This window comes from Hyla sarda, chromosome 7, assembly GCF_029499605.1.
Source record: "Hyla sarda isolate aHylSar1 chromosome 7, aHylSar1.hap1, whole genome shotgun sequence".
NCBI lineage: Eukaryota > Metazoa > Chordata > Amphibia > Anura > Hylidae > Hyla > Hyla sarda.
The window spans coordinates 115,984,105-116,004,439 of NC_079195.1; the positions used below are offsets into that span (position 1 = coordinate 115,984,105).

The 20,335-nt window shown below is 40.6% G+C and overlaps 1 protein-coding gene across 3 annotated transcripts in view; it reads left to right on the forward strand.

Moving 5' to 3' along the window:
• Positions 1–20,335, forward strand: part of ADAMTS14 (ADAM metallopeptidase with thrombospondin type 1 motif 14) — a 167,488-nt gene that overhangs the window by 13,820 nt on the left and 133,333 nt on the right. The window contains exons 1-3 of one of the 3 annotated variants that reach the window (XM_056530498.1): positions 3,475–3,605; positions 9,619–9,723; positions 19,788–19,944. In XM_056530498.1, coding sequence (XP_056386473.1) covers positions 19,794–19,944 — 151 coding nt within the window. In that variant the 5' untranslated portion in view covers positions 3,475–3,605; positions 9,619–9,723; positions 19,788–19,793. Of the gene's footprint in view, positions 1–3,474; positions 3,606–9,618; positions 9,724–19,787; positions 19,945–20,335 lie in introns of those variants that run through there. The other 2 variants (XM_056530497.1, XM_056530496.1) reach the window with 2 other exon arrangements.

Here is a 20,335-nt window from a genome sequence, read left to right on the forward strand (position 1 = left end):
GCACACCACGACCCAGTACTCACCCTACACCCAGCCAAACCAGAGCCAGGTGAGCAGTATATAACACTGCTCATCGAGGACACCAGGACAGACACCAGTACACATCTCAAACCTTTATTATAAGGAAAAGGATTTGCATTTAAACTTTCCATATACAAGATCTGGACCCCCGGAACTTGTTGCACTTAAGTGCACGATATACTTACATTCTGGAACATACTACCAATAACCCATAAGTGGTTTGTGCATTTACATTTTCGCTTAGAGACTTACAGGATCATCTGCTAAGACTGTATTTTATCTACAGGTGGTTGCCCATAGCAACAGATCGTTACACTACTTGTTAGTGCATTTTAACATTATCGACTCTACTTGGGTGATACAGGAGATTATTATTACAACATCTCTCCCAATTCCACCCTCATGTTATCTATTGAAGTACTGCATTTAATCTGAACACAGCCTAAGCAACTTATTTTTAATACCATTGTTTTATTATTTTTACATTTGTTTTACTAATCATGTATCAATCTTAATTTTTACGTATATTGTAATTGTTTATTGGTTTGACTTAAGCAGCGAGCAAGGGCCCTGTAACCCGCCAGTCATCCAGTGTCTCATTATTTGAATATAATAAATTATCCTTATATTTATAACTAAACCAGTTCACAGTGTGCCTCAGTTATCTGTGACCCAGAACGCCAGAATTCTTAGTATTACTTGTTGCCACTTTTTTGTCACCTAGGGTATAGGTGACTATCTGACTGGCTCAGGCTTTATTGACTTTCAACTGTCTAGAGCCTCTCCTGCACCTTCTATTGTTTAACCACTATTACGAATGTGTCTGTGCCTATCCCGTACCTGTCCATGAACAGATATGACTGTAGCCGATCTGAGCTTCAGAAATTGTATCTGTTCCACCGAGGCACTAATCATGATGTGAACGCGGCTTTAACTGGACAGTACAGTTCTTACCTCAACACCAAAGACCTTTGGGATTAATTGGAATTTTGACTGTGAGCCAAGATGTATATGTGGTGTCCCAGTACCGCATTCTATACGGTACTTGTTTATTTATGGGTCCCCATAGCCAGAGTCCCTACGACTTAGGGATCCCTCTTAGCCAGTCTACCCTTAGTCGCCTCTATTCTAGTGTATGAATCTCTAATTTTTGCATAGGTTAATGTAAATACGATAGCATATGTAAATAAATGGTTAATTACTTGTTTCCATGGTGTCGCAGGGCCTTCGGGTCATGTGATGCGTTCCAAGCCTCACTATGGATGCGTTCCAGGCCTCACTTTGGTATTTCTAGCCTCGTTTTGGTTTTATTGTGTGTATAGGACCTGTATAGGAAGTCAGATGATCACCCAGAAGCCTGTGTGATGGTGAGTTACAGCTGACCTTGGACCTATCAAATTAGGCTTCGCCCCCTGTCCATATAAGGGACGTGGCAGCCATTTTAGTTCTCTTTGTTCCTGGGTTGCCAAGCGAGCAACATCTCTCCATAGAACCTGTGCTGCTAAAAACCGTGAGTTAGGCACAAGCCTCGCAGCAACGGCCGATCCTTAGAAAATATAGAGTGTATCAATCCCCAAACACTCTGCGGGACCACCAGACCTAATCTACCCCTAAATCTGGACGGATCAACGCACCAATTACCTTGATTCTATTAACCTGCAAAAGACGCAACTGTCAGTCATTGAAGTCTATAGAAGTGTATTGCAGAGACTGTAACTGTATTCTGAATGTACTGCAAGTTCAAGAATAAAGTTTACTTCAGTTCAAGTTTAACTCCAGTGTGGACCTTCAGTCATTACCTGCATACGCCTGTCGTTTCTGGGAAGGGCGGCGATAAGCCTAAGCTATACCTCAGTAATACCAGCCAGCACCCTGGCATCACGAGTGACAGGGTTAATATTAACCCCTCATATACCGATACCATACCACCACCACCATACACCCCCCCCCCCCCCTCCCAAGGGCTACCACATATAGCATAACATAACATTAGAGCTAAACCTTCAATAACTCTCCTGTAGGTGAATAGACACAAATTCTGGTTGCCATGCTTGGAAGTTTAGTGAAAAGTCTTTTTTTTAAAGAAAAGTGGAGTCTGTGTTAGCAGAAAAAAGGGGTCCCAAATCATATCAGTGCCCATCAGGTTTTTTATCGGATGTTTATTGAAGAAAATAAATATATATATATATATATATATATATATATATATATGTGTATATATATATATATATATATATATATATATAAATCTCTATTACTTTTACCTTTTATAAACAACTTTAGTCTATTCTTTAAACAATCAATATGGCAGAGGGTGTGGAGGAAACTAGAGAGGGGTCTGGAGGAAACCAGAGGGAAAAGAGCGGTCTGGAGGAGCATAGAAGGGATAGAGTGGTCTGTAGGTGAACAGAGGAGACAGAGGGGTCTGGAGGGGAGACAGATGGGTCTGGGGGAAACCAGAGGAGTCTGGAGGTAATCAGAGGGGTCAAAGGGGAGAGAGGGGTCTGTATGAAAACAGAGGGGTCTGGAGGAAAATATAGGGGACAAGCTAAAGAATGCCAGCTGTGCTTGGCTACGGGCAGTCGTGGTCGTCACATTCCCTCCCCCCCGCCCACCCCATCTGGCTGTGGCCGCCAGTCATCCGGCATGGAGCAGAGTTCGCTCCATGCAGAGGACTACTGGGGTGCTGGGCCATAGATTGCAGGGAGTCCCAGCAGCCCTGCCCACCACAATCAGACATGTTATCCCCTGTACTTTAGATGTGGAGTACCCCTTTAAATTCTATTCAGTTAGCCTGCGAATGCATTACACAGGACTTATCTGTGGGATATACCAATTTACTGTGCCAATGGGAAACTTCAATTGGCATAAAAAGGCACATGAGCACAATTTTTAAAAACGTGCTTATTAGAAAACTGTACTATTTCCTATACATAATAAAGAAAAACAATAAAACATGAACATTCCTCTCTAAGCTGTTTTGAAGTTAATTGCATTCTGAGTCACTGCCTGCTTAGTCATTTAATATTATCAATCTACTTTTTATGAAATATTAAAATAAGTTTTTGGTCATGTGAAATATGTGCTTTTTATTTATTAAAATTGATTTGTCCTATAATATATAAGAACATCAATATTTCTCTAGTATCTATAATACATGAAATATTAGGTGCTATATAACAGCTCTCTTGAGTATTGGGACACTATGGCCCAGATTTATCAAACTTTGTGAGGGTAAAAACTGGAGTGATTTTCCCACAGCAACCAATCACAGCTCAGGTTTCACTTTACCAGAGCTTGTTAGCTTAGATGTAATTGGTTGCTGTGGAAAAATCACTCCAGTTTTTCCCTCACAAAGTTTGATAATCTGGGCCTATGTACTTTGCAAATGTCTACTGGAGTTATAAAGCCAAGTTACAAAGGTCGCTGACCCTACATTTTAGGTTTTAGGGTTTTCTTTAAAATGTATGCCCTAGCTGAGCACGGATGCCAAGCATTTATGTGTACTAACGCTAAGGGTAGGAGTATTGGCTTATCTTAACTCATTAGACTCAGGCTTTTATTATTTGCTTGGACACAAAATAGTAAGTGATAAGTTACAGACAGAAAATGAAAAGTTTTCCCATATTAGAAAATACATTATTTTTTTTTATTTACGCTGGCACTACCACCATATTTACAGTTTAAAGAAGCTGCTTTTACCGCACACCCAATCCAACAAACACCTTCAAAAACACTAAAGAGAAATTAAGTTAAGTTTTGATAAAATGCTACTTCTCTTTATTATAAAAAAAACAACAGCTATTAGATGTACATCTCACATACATACACTAAACCACCTTAAAGTTTACCTATCATTAAAAAAAAAAATTTTTAAATTCTGACATGTCATAAAGACATCTTAGAGGTTTGTGTTAGTGAGGGTCCCAGGGCTGAGATCTCACTGATAGCATGAAGAAGCAGGGACGCACAGCTACAAGCTCTGTGCCCCTTTATCATCGCTCTCTTTAGTTACCTGAAGTCTGCAGAGTGGAGATAAAGGGATCAGTGGGGGTCTCAGCATCTGGACTCCCAATGATGCAAACTTCTGACATGTCAGACACTTATCTGCGGGGTCCCGTGTTACTTAGTGTGTAGTCCAGTGCCTTTACTACAGATTTTGCAATCTAACTTTAAAGGGGTACTCCAGTGGAAATTTTTTTTTTTATATATATATATATATATCAACTGGCTCCAAAAAAGTTAAACAGATTTGTAAATTACTTCTATAAAAAAAAAAAAATCTTAATTCTTCCAGTACTTATCAGCTGCTGTATGCTACAGAGGAAGTTGAGTTCTTCTTTTCAGTCTGATCACAGTGCTCTCTGCTGACACCTCTGTCCGTGTCAGGAACTGTCCAGAGTAGGACAAATCCCCATAGCAAACCTCTCCTGCACTGGACAGTTCCTGACATGGACAGAGGTGGTGGCAGAGACCAGAGAGCACTGTGGTCAGACTGAAAAAAACTACACAACTTCCTTTGTAGTATACAGCAGCTGATACGCACTGGAAAGATTAAGATTTTTTACATAGAAATAATTTACAAATCTGTTTTACTTTCTGGCATCAGTTAATTTGAAAACATTTTCCACCAGAGTACCCCTTAAGAGTTCACATGAAACTAGATATAGAGATATAGAGAATCATGAAACATATTTTTTATTGAAGAATGTTGTCGAGGTAAAGCAATACAAATCTCAATTTTAAGTCTAATAAAGTCATAGAGATAATACAGGGGAAAAAAAATATACAGAAATAACAACAAAAGAAACAAAAAGTGTAACACATTTGCATATTGTTGCTCCAAGATTCCTCTTATGCGGTATATAGTTTGTCACACTCATATGACAATCCCAGTTAGTGTTGTATAGTGAAAACGAATCATATGCAGAGTGATGAGTTTAAATAATACAACAAAGGGAGTAACAGTCATGTATCAAACATTAACTATTCAGCAAAACATAGAAAATAAACAACCTATGTTAGGCCGAGCGCGTTCTGCTTCACAAATTATATTTGTTGTGTGTTTTGTAGATAGAATTACAAATTGTGTCGTAACCGTAAGCACAAGGTACATACCTTACTGAATTGAGAGTTTAGTCCTTCAGGATCCCCTCACTCGCGTCGTCCCAGAACAATGATGAGACATATGACCCCTATGCAGGGGTAACAGTACACACTATGTATAATACTTCTCCAAAGCACAGTTAACAACATGGCTGCATCTTACCTCAAAGCATTGATATTTGAATATTTGGGCTATATACACTGCTAAAAAAAAATTAAGGGAACACTAAGATAACACATCCTAGATCTGAATGAATGAACTAATAGTATGAAATACTTCTGTCTTTACATAGTTGAATGTGCTGACAACAAAATCACACAAAAATTATCAATGGAAATCAAATTTATCAACCCATGGTGGTCTGGATATGGAGTTACACTCAAAATCAAAGTGAAAAACCACACTACAGGCTGATCCAACTTTCATGTAATGACCTTTAAACAAGACAAAATGAGGCTCAGTAGTGTGTGTGGCCTCCACATGCCCGTATGGCCTTCCTACAATGCCTGGGCATGCTCCTGATGAGGTGGCAGATGGTCTCCTGAGGGATGTCCTTCCAGACCTGGACTAAAGCATCTGTCAACTCCTGGACGATCTGTGGTGCAACGTGGCATTGGTGGATGGAGCGAGACATGATGTCCCAGATGTGCTCAAACAGATTCAGGTCTGGGGAACGGGCGGGCCAGTCCATAGCATCAGTGCCTCAGAGGTCTAGCATTGTCTTGCATTAGGAGGAACGCAGGGCCAACTGCACCAACATATGGTCTCACAAGGGGTCTGAGGTTCTCATCTCGGTACCTAATGGCAGTCAGGTACCTCTGGCAAGCACATGGAGGGCTGTGCGGCCCCCCAAAGAAATGCCACCCCACACCATTACTGACCCACCCCCAAACCGGTCATGCTGGAGGATGTTGCAGGTAGCAGAACATTCTCCACAGCATCTCCAGACTCTGTCACATGTGCTCAGTGTAAAAAAATGCTTTCATCTGTGAAGAGCACAGGGAGCCAGTGGTGAATTTGCCAGTCTTGGTGTTCTCTGGCAAATGCCAAATGTTGGGCTGTAAGCACAAAGCACAACCCCCACCTGTGGATGCCGGGCCCTCATACCACCCTCATGGAGTCTGTTTCTGACTGTTTGAGTGGACACATGCCCATTTGTGGCCTGCTTGAGGTCATTTTGCAGGGCTCTGGCAGTGCTTCTCATGCTCCTCCATGCACAAAGGCGGAGGTAGCGGTCCTGCTGCTAGGTTGTTTCCCTCCTACGGCCTCCTCCACTTCTCCTGCTGTACTGGCCGGTCTCCTGGTAGTGCCTCCATGCTGTGGACACTACGCTGACAGACACAGCAATCCTTCTTGCCACAGCTCGCATTGATGTGCCATCCTGGATGAGCTGCACTTCCTGAGCCACTTGTGTGGGTTGTAGACTCCGTCTCATGCTAACACTAGAGTTAAAGCCCCACCAGCATTCAAAAGTGACCAAAACATCAGCCAAAAGTGGCAAATGTAAAACTGGATACTTGTCAGGCGCAGTGCAGTAGAAGGAAAATCCGTAATGCAGGGATTCCCTTCATAAGGGTTTATTAAGAACACAACCACAACGCGTTTCCAGCCCGTAAAGGGCATTTCATCAGGCAATGCGTATACACATTGCCTGATGAAGTGCCCTTTACGGGCAAGAAACGCTTTGTGGTTGTGTTCTTAATAAACCCTTATGAAGTGAATCGAGACATTATGGATCTTTCTTCTACTGCACTGCGCCTGACAAGGATCCAGTTTTACATTTGCCACTTTTGCTGCTACTACGAACCGGTGAGCGAGGCCCTGACCGGAGGTTCCAGGCTGCATGCAGAGTCCTTCCTATTATTCATATGGTGTTGTGCCCACAGCGCAACACATTCTGGTAAACATAATTATTTACCTTTGCCAAATATTTCTCACAGTACCGCACTAGGGGCGCGTGTGTTTTTTTTCTCTCTTTTTCTCATTTATTACAAAACATCAGCCAGGAAGCATAGGAACTGAGTAGTGGTCTGTTGTCCCCACCTGTAGAACCAGTCCTTTATTGTGAGAGTCTTGCTAATTACATATAATTTCCACCTGTTGTCTGTTCCATTTGCACAACAGCATGTGAAATTGATTGTGAATCAGTGTTGCTTCCTGAGTGGACAGTGTTATTTCACAGAAGTGTTCCGTCACATTGCGCCAGAAATTTTGTCTGTGCCAGAATGTGCGCCAGAATTGAAAAAAACCCCGACTAACTCTCCATTTTGCTAAGAAAACCCAAAAAAGGGTCGTGGCTGCTGGGAAAAGGGGGCATGGTCTCCAAAAAGGGGCGTGTTCCCGACAATTTCCCAAAAACCCAACATATTTACTAAGGCATAAAATGTGGTGGATTTTAGCTGAGGAAAACCATACAGATCAGAGCATGTGTAAAAAAAAGCAAAGTGTAGGGAAAAGTGCAAAATGTAGGGAAACCTTAGTAAATACCGTGCAAAATAAATTGTAGGGAATTAAAACCCACAAAGAAACCTACACTCCACTCTTAGTAAATAAGGACCATTGTGTTGTTTAAGTGTTCCCTTTATTTTTTTTCCAGCAGTGTAGATCTCTTACCTACTGATCAATGTCAAGGGTCATTTCACATGCGTCAGAATTATTTTTATTTTTTTATGCAGATCTGTTACATGTGCGTTAAATGCAGCTTTTGTAGACTCACCATGGATTTCACCCCTATACACAGAATAAAATCCTGTGTGGTTGCATAGGGCACATACTTTCTCCCCAATATAGGGTGTTCAAAGCTGCTAATAGAATACTTGATGCCTCCACACATTACTCCATGTGCCCCTTTCTTTCTCCAAGTTTCAAGTCCTCATCAGAAGTTTCAGTTATTTTGGAATGAAAACCTGAGTACCAGAGATCAAATATACCTGCACATACATCTGCAGTAGACATTACACATACAAGTGCTAAGGATATATAAAAGCACTAAGAGAGGGACAATGACCAAATATTGTATTATCCAAACTACAAAGTTGTAATCAACAAAGCTGCATTCAAGTAACTATATTTTCCTGGAATTGCAAAAGGAGTGCGCACAATTTCTCAATTTCACGGTATGCTAGCATCAGAAGTCCCATTCAAGTGCTTTGCAATGTGATATTGTCTGAGGGGAGATGATACTGAAAGGATAAATGATATTTTCGGGGAGAGTTGCTACTAGGGGTGTATTGTGCAGGGGTGTAAAACTGGGGGAAGATGGTACTGGTAGGTGTGATGCTGGTGTAAATAAAAGAATGCTGGAGGGGGAGGATGATACCTGAAGAGAGGAGACAGATGGGGTTAGAAGGGTAGATATAGTATATGGAGGATGGATAAGGAGAGAGGATACCTGGGGAAGGAGGAGAGATGATCCCTTCAGCGCTTCTTCCCAGCTAATCACTGTTATATCATCTTGTTAAATGCTGACAGTAGAACTAAGATGGTCTGATGGAGCCTAAACGTAACAAAGCACTTAGTTGGCTGCTTATCCTAATTGGAAGCTAAAGAATAGAAGGCCTCTCTAGGCTGCCCCCATAATCTCTGGATGGTCATCCCATCCTGCCCCAATGGCCCTGCATTTGTCCCTGGAGCTAGATCAACTGTTAGACCTCTATAGACCTCCAACATTTAGCTGCCTATACCTGGCCATAGCAATGATAGAAAACTAATAATAGAAATGAGTGATAGACGTTTACTGTCTAGGAGTCCTATGCCATGTTCATACAAAGTGATTCTTCAGCTTTTTTTCAATGACATGCCCAAAAGTTACATGTCACAGACATCATAAAGGGTAGTCCCTTGCTTGGGATCCCTCACTAAGCTAGAGTAGACAATCCGCTCTCACGTTTAAATATCTGCCATGTAATACTACATTCCTATTGCAGTGACCACTGAAGGGAAAAAGTCTGGTTGACTATATCTCCTTCCAGCAATGACATCTTGGGGCCATAACCTTAGGCTGGCCATACGCATAGGTCATTAATTGACCACAAGATGGTAAATCAAAGTCCTACAGAATCAGTATGTAGGACTTTGTATGAACAGTTGTGCTAAAAGGATGTCAGACTAAACTGGCCGGTCACTGTTAGGTTTCTTTAAAACAAAAAACACATTGATTGTGTGTAGCGGCAACTTAATGTCCAAATTATTTCAATTTCAGCAGCAGTCAGCCAAAAATATTCAGCATGGCCAATTCACACTTTTGGCTATTGCAAGTGATTGTTCAGGAATAATTTATAGATGATGGTTGGCTGACCGTTACCTAGCGTGTATGGCAAGATATAGTGTTTTGGAGTGTGGTCTTCACCATTAGTGTGAACTAAACCGTAAACAGCTATGTCCATGTAAGTCTCACAGTACATATGAGATATATGTCACACTTGCCATTTTTCTGAAGTAGGTTCTTTTTTTTTTTTTTTTACTTACTCACCTTTTATCTGTCTTCTCAGATGGTTTTCTATGCAAAGGAGAGGGGAGAGATAGATTCAGCAGGCATTCTAGTGGTATAAAGAGAAGATGACCCTTGCCACTGTAGTGTTGGGGAAAGTAATAAGGTAACAATTAATTTCTGTTTTTAACATACTGTTAACTAGTCTTTGTAAGTGTTTTATTACTTAGGTGGTATCATTTGTTCACTATCCAGGTGTTGAGGGATTAGAAGAACATTTAAAATGAAATTAATAGAATTAAAAGGAACATCAAATTACATTTATTTCATGGCTTATATAATTTTAGAATTTTTAGTTGTCACATTTTGTGATTGTTTAGTCAACATTTGAGGTTACATAATAATATAGCAATATTATAAGACATCTGGCTTTAAACCACCTTAAAAATTTAGAAATAATAGTTGCAAGTATTAAAAGCAATAGGGCAGATGGCATGTGTTGGGTCATAGTCATAAAAGAGCACTGATATGATCATAATGGTGACTATGTGTCATCAATAGGGTTTTCCCAGGAATGAACCTGACATCACTTATACCTAACTTGATTCTCTTGTAATCGTAATTAATTTTGTTCTTTTTATAATTAATTCCAGAATAGAATATGGTTTTGTGAGACACACATGAAGCCAGTTACAATTAATGCTATACTGAAACAGGCCTTATACACTCAAGGGCCAACAGAGACAATAAAATAGTGATGGCTTCAAATGGCTCCATTATAACACCAAATGAGGAAAATAAAAACTTTTATTTGCACATTTCATTACATTTTAATTTGCTATATGTGGCAAATAGCATTGTCTTCCAGTCATGTGGTCCAAGGACGACATATGCCTGGCATTTGTATGTTCTCTCTGCTTCCACAGGATTTCTCTAGGTAGTCTGGTTTCCTCCCACACTCCAAAAACATATCGAAAGGTCTATGATTTCCTATTAATTTGTCCCTATTGGCCCTAGAATATGTATGCTTCTGAAATAGTTATTAGATTGTGAACAGTGATGAAATTTGTTAATGCATGCTGCATAAGCAACAAGGAAAGAATACTTAAGCTAAATAAATACAACTACAATACAAACAATATGCTGTATGAGAACCCAAATCTACATATTCAAGTATTATATATCATTTTATATGTTTTATTATATGGTAAAAGACATGATTACAGTTAACCCTAATATTTATGGCTAGCCTTAGGATGCACGGTGCCCTATGCAAAACTACCCTTTGGTGACCAAAATGGATGATTGTAATCTTGGCTTTTGGTGCTTTTGTTTATGTTTTATTACTCCGTTTTCCCAGTACACATGCATGAGTAGGGGGTCATCTTATATATTCTAGGGAAATTGGGTGGAAAGGTTGTGCTTGTGGATAATCTTGGTAGTTTTTTTTATCATATTTTAAAATAATTCACTCAATATTATATAGACCACAGGAATCACAAACATAACAAAATTGCATACTCATAGTGTGTGAACACTGACGAGCTGGCCCATTCACTATTTACTGTCCCCTTAGTATCCTTTTGTTTAGTGCTTCTTGGTGCCTTTTTTGCCATTTATTGCCCTACTAGTTGACTTTGTCACAAAAGGGCTTTTTAAAAGCAATGAATGGAAATTGGGCAGAAGAGGGGCACTGAAAAGAAAGATGCTAAGGGGCAATCAATGACAAATGGGCACTATGGAGGCACTTGATCCTATGCCACCTTGTTTGTTTTTCTTTTTATGTCTCTTCAGTGCCAAGGGGCCCCCATTTTAGCAGACCTGCTAGGCTTTTTAGGATGCTGTTCCTCTGGCATCAAGGGTTTGCATAGTAATGAACAGAGAAGAACTGCTTCATTCTGTCCTTGCCCCCTTGCATCCTAAATTCTGATACAGACTGGTGTGATATTGTCAATACTTCAGTCAAGGTTCAAAACTGGCTGCCATTGCAAAGAAGCAAAAGGTAGCTTTCAAGGAGAAGGGTGCAGCATTCCAGATAAGGCTTAAAAATGTTCTTATCTTTATTGAAAATTCATGAACTAATCCAAGGTGAATGACAAGATTGAAGATTCTAAGTTCTGCTAAACATATTTGGACTACGCAGAAGGTCCTGTGTTTACTGGCCATGCCAATAGTCCATTCCAACAATTTTATATTTATAGGAGTCCAAGAACTGTACATAGTAGTCCTTGGTCTATGTGACTGACTATAACCTGGATGAGGCTGTACAGCTTGGTGATTTTGTATTTCTGACCACCCCCTGTAGTGGCTTTAGTTTTTTCTGTTTGTTAGTTTTGTTAGTTTTAGGCACAAATGAGTACAGTGATAGCTAAAGGGGCTCTGCAGTGTTACAACTCCCAAAAAAAACTCCTCTTCTTAAGGGGTAATTATTAATAAAGTCACTTTATATATAAAGCCAAATCCAGTGGATAAAAGAAAATGTTGATGATATTGTCTCATGAAGACTGTCTGGTTTTGCCCACAGAAATCAATCACAGCTCCAGTTTAACCAGAGTTCATTAAGATATGAAGATGGAGCTGTGATTGGTTGATATGGGAAACTCACACAGTTATTGTCCTTAGGAAGACTGATAAATGTGACCAATTTGTTAAGGCCCTTTTACACGGTCGGGTTATTGTCCAAATGAGTGTTGCTAATGCTTATTCCTGATAGTTGTCTGTGTAAAAGGGACAGCAACCAGTCAGCAGCCGAGTATATGATTGTTCGTTTGCTTATTGGATCTTTTGTGAGACCTATGACACACACATCACCCTGTCTAAAACATGTCTTTCCCTTTGGTGGGCTGACATGAATTTAAATAGCAAACCTACCCACAATGTTGGTAAAGCCTTAAAAGAGATCGGTGCTCATTTCCTGCCCCAGGGAAGGGAAAGATGTGTCTCAACATACATACAAAGATATTATGGCTTTTCCAATATGCCAGGCCCACCAAAGTAGAAGCCACACTCATAAAGTGCCTCTGCATTCTGCCTTATAAAGGAAAGGAAAAGGAAAGTTCTTCTATGATGATGTTCGTATGCAGTAATAGGACAAATGTGCTGTCATCATGAGACTACTTAAAGGGGTATTCCAGGCAAAAAACATCATATCCCCTATCGAAACGATAGGGGATAAGATGTCTGATCGCGTGTGGCCCGCCGCTGGGATCCCCCACGATCTCCCTGCAGCAGCTCGCATTCTATGCATAGCTGCATCTGAAGTTCCGGAAACCTCCAGGTTTCCGAGACGGGGACGTAATGTCACGCCACACCCCCTCCATTCATGTCTATGGGAAGGGGCGTTGCAGCTGTTATGCCCCCTCCCATAGAAATGAATGGAGGGGGCGTGGTGTGACGTCACATCCCCGTCTCGGAAGCCTGGAGGTTTCCGAAACTTCAGACGCAGCTATGCATAGAATGTGGGCTGCTGCAGGGAGATCGCGGGGGGTCCCAGCTGTGGGCCCCCCGCGATCAGACATCTTATCCCCTATCCTTTCGATAGGGGATAAGATGTTTTTGCCCGGAATACCCCTTTAATTTAAATGACACTTTTTGTCTCATCACTTTGGCTAGCAACCATATTTTCTGCAGAGTGCTCTGTATTATTCATGCCATATTTATAGATTCCATCTTGTTACTTTATTACTATTCCTTTTTTCCTAAACAAATCTGACTATTCTTTATTAATATAGTTAAAAAAAAATGGTATGTCCGACAACTGCATAGTATGCCAAAAGGACGTTCTTCTGACATGTATTTAGATTCTAAAATTCATGGGCACATAAGTCAGAAAACTGTTCGAATGCATACATTGAATGCACAAAACATACATGACGTGAACAGGGCCTGCTATAGTCTGGACAAATCTCATAACACATTCTATTCTTCAGCAACTTCAACATACACCAATCATTTATAACATTAAAACCACCTTTTACACAGTCTTTCCCAACTTTCCTTCTGCTTGGAGCCAAAACACTTGAATGTCTGGATGATATATATTAAATGCGATTCCTTAGGCCAGGCTACCTTCTTTCTGTCAATGCCAGCATCAATAAAACTTGGGCACTAATGACCCTGCTGTCAGTTCAAAGGATTGTCCTTCCTTGGACCACTTTTGATAGGTACTAACCACTACATACTGGTTACACCCCATAAGACCTAACCTTTTTTTAGATACTCTTATCCAGTTGTCTAAACATAAGAATATGTGCTTTTTCTGTTGCCGAAATCCTTTGCTTGCTCATTTTCCTTGTTCCCAATACACCAACTTCAAGAGTTGATTGTTTACTTGCTGCCTTACTATATCCCCCCCCCCCCCCTTGATCAGTGCTATTGCCATAACTTAATATAATAGATGACATTGACTGGTAGATCCTCGACAATCAGTGTGCTTACAATGCATATGAAGACACTCCAAACCCTTTCTCTTTTCACATTTTTTGATATTGCCCTTGTGCTAAAACAAAAAAAAAAACAAAAAAAAAAATGTGTATATATATATATATATATATATATATATATATATATGTTTCCCCCCCCCCATCATTCTGCACTAAGTACCTCTTAATGACAAAGTGAAAACAGAATGTTAGAAATCTTTGCTAACAAATTAAAAGAGGAAAACATTGCACTGAAATATGCATTCATACTCTATACTCAGTACTTAAAGCACCTTTGGCAGTGGTTACTGCATATAGTCATATTGGGTATGATGCCATGAGAGAATGATGCAAAGTGGATAAGGGGATTTTCTGCCATTTTTTGCTACAGATCCTCTAAAGCTCTGTCAGGTTGCAAAGGGATCGGCAATGGACAGGCAAGTCTTTACAGAGACATTTACAGAGAAGTTTTGGGCCTCTCAAGAATTTTCACAGAATTGTCCCTAATTACTACTTCTGTGATGTCTTGACTGTGTGCTTAGGGTCATTGTCTGGCTGGAACGTGAATGTTTGGCCCAGTCTGAGATTCACACATCTCTAGATCAGGTTTTCATTAAAAACATCTCTGTGCTTATACTATGTACTATGCTCCATTTAGCTTTCTTCATTCATGACCAGCCTCCCTTTCCCATCTTCTAAAAACGCCCCCACAGCATGATGCTGTCACCATGCTTCACTTTAGGAAAGGTGTTGATTGGGTGATGTACAGTGTATGGTTTCTAGACACGACTCTTAGAAATAAGGCCAACAAGTTAAATCTTTGTGTCATCAGATAAGAGTAACTTGCTTCTCACAGTCTGTAGGTCCTTTTTGGAAACTCTCAAAAGGATTCATGTTTGTGTTTTACTGAGGAGAGGAATCTTTTTGGCCAGTCTGCCATAAAGCCCAGATTGGTGGAGGCTGCAGTGATGATTAACCTTCTGGTTACCTACCTTTTTCACATATGCTCTAGTCCTGGTTGTGACAAACTTCTTCCATTTAGAGTGCAGATTGATGAAGGAAAACTTTTTTTTTTTTTTATCTTTTAGGACAAGGTCTCAATAACAAAATGTAAAAAGAGTTAAAGGATCTGAAGACTTTCCAAATAGATCCCTGTCATCATTGCCTTCATTTTCATCATACTTTGATCCCATTTATCACTTGGTTGTAATTGATTATACCAATCTTAAAACTCACTCTGCCCACCTACTCTGCTGTCATATCCCATTGAATATGATAGGTACATGACTACTTTGAAGATAGATGTTATATATAATTCCAATAGATTCATTAATATTTGAAGTTGCTATTTCAACTTAGAAGGTTGATTAACATTTTTGATTTTCTAACTTGCATTTCTTCACAGTAACGAATTGGAATAGACTGGGATAAAGTCAAATACATACATTTTCCGTCTCTGCAGTTAACAGAAATTAACTTTAGCAGAAACATGTCTCCTTGTGAAACCTGGTTGTTGTCTGTTGATGAGAGTTGCTCCCTACAACTATTTCGAATATTTTCTGAGAAATTACTAAAGAGCACTGAATCTTTATAGGGTAGTCTTTCTAGAATTTCACGTTGTTGCATAGAGTGGAATTAAAAATTACTAATCTCAAATAAAACCCTTATAGCAGATAAGAGCTTACAACTACCCTACTCTTTGAGTTTGCAATGGTAAGAATTTCACCTCTCTATGCATTTTGCCACTATATGGACTTTTGTGTGAAAGAGGAGAATAAAATGGGTTGTCCCAGGGTAAAGAAGTTGTTTACCTGCCGAATCAGAGCAGGAACACCCACTAAATGTGGACTCAAAGTATGTTAACACCAGATTTTGGGCATCCAAGACATGGATACAGCAATAACCTTTTAAAATTGGGTGCCCATGTATCTCTGTTTGGACATCACGGGCCCCATTAATTTCACTGACCCAAACATAGTCATGGCAAGGCTATGACAGCACCCCATTTTAATAGGATGCCGCTGTATCTGTGTCTTAGATGCCCACAATGTGGAATGAACACAACCTTACCCCTTCTTCTGAACAGAGGGTCTGCAACAGCTCAAGTATTACAAAGAATAAGGGAAGGGATATTCTTCCATAGAACGGAAAGAATGAATAGCAATCGACTTGGTGACCTGGTATCTATAGCTTAATCTTACATTGCAGTAATCTGTTATTACACAGTTCATAATGATCTATACTTGATTAAATAGACTACAAAACATCAAGCCAGTGGCGTTGCTAGGGTTGGTGTCACCCGGTGCGGTAGAAAATGGTGTCACCCCATACCTACCCCCCCTCCACATAATAAAGTTTTTAGCCTGTTGTGACGGATGCCACTGGTGTAGCGCATTGTGAAAAATTCCAGTATAATAATTAAATATACCAATTGCCACAGAATGGAAAAGCGCTAAAGAGGTTTTCACCATTTAAAATTATTTAAATGGGTACTCCACTGGAAATTATTTTCTTTTGAATCAACTGGTGCCAGGAAGTTAAAATCTGAATCCTTCAAGTAAGTAATTTACAAACCTGTTTAACTTTCCGGCACCAGTTGATTCAAAAGAAAATGTTTTGCTGCTGAATACCCCTTTAAGCAGTGGTGAGGTTATGCTGGGAATTAAGTTTCACTCATCTTAACTGCTGAACTTACAAGTGACTATAGCTCTGATAGGACATAATGAGGAGAATACACAATAATATCAGTGACTACAGGTGACGTCTTCTCTATAGTGAGGAGAATACACAATGATATCAGTGACTACAGGTGAAGTGTCTTCTCTATAGTGAGGAGAATACACGATGATATCAGTGATTACAGGTGACGTCTTCTCTATAGTGAGGAGAATACACAATGATATCAGTGATTACAGGTGAAGTCTTCTCTATAGTGAAGAGAATACATAATGATATCAGTGACTACAGGTGAAGTCTTCTCTATAGTGAGGATAATACACAATTATATTAGTGATTACAGGTGAAGTCTTCTCTATAGTGAGGAGAATACACAATGATATCAGTGATTACAGGTGACGTCTTCTCTATAGTGAGGAGAAAACACAATGATATCAGTGATTACAGGTGACGTCTTCTCTATAATGAGGAGAATACACAATGATATCAGTGATTACAGGTGAAGTCTTCTCTATAGTGAGGAGAATACATAATAATATCAGTGACTACAGGTGATGTCTTCTCTATAGTGAGGAGAATACACAATGATATCAGTGACTACAGGTGAAGTCTTCTCTATAGTGAGGAGAACACCCCCCAGCAGTAGCACCCCATCATCCACCAACACCCCCCCCCCCCATTCCCCCTATGGTAATAGAATCAGCTGCTGGATTATGGGGGTGCTACTGCTGGGGGAGGGTGCTGGTGGATGATGGGGGTGTTACTGCTGGGGGGTGCTACTGCTGGGGTGTGCTGGTTGATGATAGGAGTGCTACTGCTGGGGAGGGGGGTGCTGGTGCATGATGGGGATGCTACTGCTGGGGGGGGGTGCTGGTGGATGATGGGGTGCAGCCTCATCATCCACCAGCAACACCTCCCCCCAGAAATGGCACTCCCATCATCCACCATGACCAGCATCACCTCCCCCAGAAATAGCACCCCCATCATCCACCAGCACCCCCCCCCCCCACTGCTAGATGATGGTGGTGCTACTGCTGGGGGGTTCTGGTGGATGATGGGGTGCAGCCTCATCACCCACCAGCAACACCTCCCCCCAGAAATAGCACCCCCATCATCCACCAGCACCCCCCCCCCCACTGCTGGATGATGGTGGTGCTACTGCTGGGGGGTGCTGGTGGATGATGGGGTGCAGCCTAATCATCCACCAGCAACACCTCCCCCCAGGAATAGCACCCCCATCATCCACCAGCACCCCCCCCCCCACTGCTGGGTGATGGTGGTGCTACTGCTGGGGGGTGCTGGTGGATGATGGGGTGCAGCCTCATCATCCACCAGCAATAGCACCCCCATCATCCACCAGCACCGCCCCATTCTGGATGATGGTGGTGCTACTGCTGGGGGGTGCTGGTGGATGATGGGGGGGGGTGCTGTCAGTGCTGAGGACCGGGGGGGGGAAGCTGTCAGCGCTAACTGAGGACGGGGGGGGGCTGGCAGAGTGGTGTCACTCCATCAGCCTGGTGTCACCCGGTGCGGTCTGCACCACCCCGCACCCCGGTCATAACACCACTGCATCAAGCAGACACATCGTCTGAAATCTGTGACAGAAAACTTAAGATACATTGAGTCTTGGCTGTATTCTTGTTAGCTAACAGCAGCTAAAGCCCTAGAGCACTTCAGGCAATTTTTGCTTTAATGCAGACCATCTGAAATGTGAGCGGTTCATGTCTGGCTGCAGCTTGTGCTTCATGAGGTTTAGAGTTCTGTGTAATGTGCCAAATGTAGGGATTTTACAGGTGTGTTATTAGCGCAGTGCGTGAGACAAGTTGACAAAGAATTTTAGGCATATATAATAGCAGTATTATACAAGTCCCGCTGTTCATTTTTTTTTTTATATAAAACATATTTGCTGTTGCTTGTACATTACCTTATTACTAGTGTTGAGTAGTGATGAGCGGCAGGGGCCATATTCGAATTCGGGATATTTTGCGAATATATGGAGGAATATTCTTCCTATGTTCACGAAATTCGCATATTCGCTATGTTCGTTTGCTTTTCATTAATTTTTTTCATGCAAAAATTTGTAATGAAATTTGCATAGTGCGAATGCTCAATTATATCTTACCTAAAAGAAGGGAGGGATCAGTGTCCAGTCTGGAAGTGCCGATATTCGCATAAATATTTGCATAAATTTGCATTAAAAAAAACTATGAATATTCGTCATTACGAATATATATCACTATATTCTAAATATTCGCAAAATCGCAAAGTGCCGATATTCACGGAAAAAATTTGCATTTCGAATATTAAAATGCTAATTTTTACCGCAATTATCGGCACTTTGCGATCACGGAAATATTTAGAATATAATGATATATTTGTAATGGCGAATATTTTTTTATGTGAATTTATGCGAATATTTATGCGAATATCGGCACTTCCAGACTGGACACTGATCCCTCCCTTCTTTTAGGGGAGATATAATTGTGCATGTGCACTAAGCGAATTTCTTGACGAATTTTCGTATGAAAAAAAAGAGAACGAACATAGCGAATATACGAATTTCGTGAACATAGGACAAATATTCGTCCATAATTTCGGGAAATATTGTGAATTCAAATATGGCTCCTTGCGGCTTATCACTAGTTATTACATGAGGGTCTCAACAACAGCCTATCAATAAAGACTACATGGCACTCTTTGTTCCACTACAGTATTTGGGGTTGGTTCCAAGTTTGTAAAACAGGGCAAAAATGACCACGTTATAACAAAAAAAAAAAATAATGGCCCAAAAACCTGCCATGAATTTCCCCTTGTTTAATCCTAAAATTAAGTTAAAATTGAATTCTAGAGCCATTTTACAGCCATTTACAAATCAAAATATAGTTATGTTTTAGCACATAGTTTAACATATTTGGGGAGTTAACTGTTTCAAAAAGTTTTCAACTAAAAACATCTGAAAATACAGCCAAAAAAATGCAAATATCTTTTGGGAAAAAAGGGCCAATGTAAGAATCTTCTTGTCTGGTAATGCAGTTGTTGTGTTGTGTGCTACCTGTAGTATCTGCTTCACTGTGGTATTATAATTGCACATAAGTGTACTACTAAAACTTATTCTAGACATGTTTTATTCCAGGCTGGAATGATAAGAACTGACAATAGTGAGTTCTTTATTGAGCCTTTAGAAAGGGGAAGACAGGAAGACGAAGAGAATGGTCGTGCTCATGTTGTCTACAGGAGATCTGCTGTTCAACATGATAAAACTGAAATTCAAGGGGAGATGCATAATGAAGGTACTGCTAAAATAACCACGTGCTCTCTTTGTACTTTTCACATACTTGCAGTAGTATTTGAACCAAAAAAAAAAAAACACATAGTCTCTATTTATACCTCGTTAAAACTATATGGTGTGTAGCCTTGAAGTGCCAGTTCATATTAATACATCACTTTAGGATAAAGGGTTTGCCTTATGCATTGATGACCCATATGCATTGATGGCCCATCCTTAGGGATTTCTGGGACTATATAATAGTTATGGATCTAATGTTTAATTGGTGAGGGCTCTGACCCCTAAGACTCCATTTATCAACAGGGTCTGTGGTGCCTTCTGGAGCCCTTCAATTGAGATAAAATAGCTCATTTGTACATGCGGCTGTGCTTTGTACGGCAGCTCAGTCGGATTCC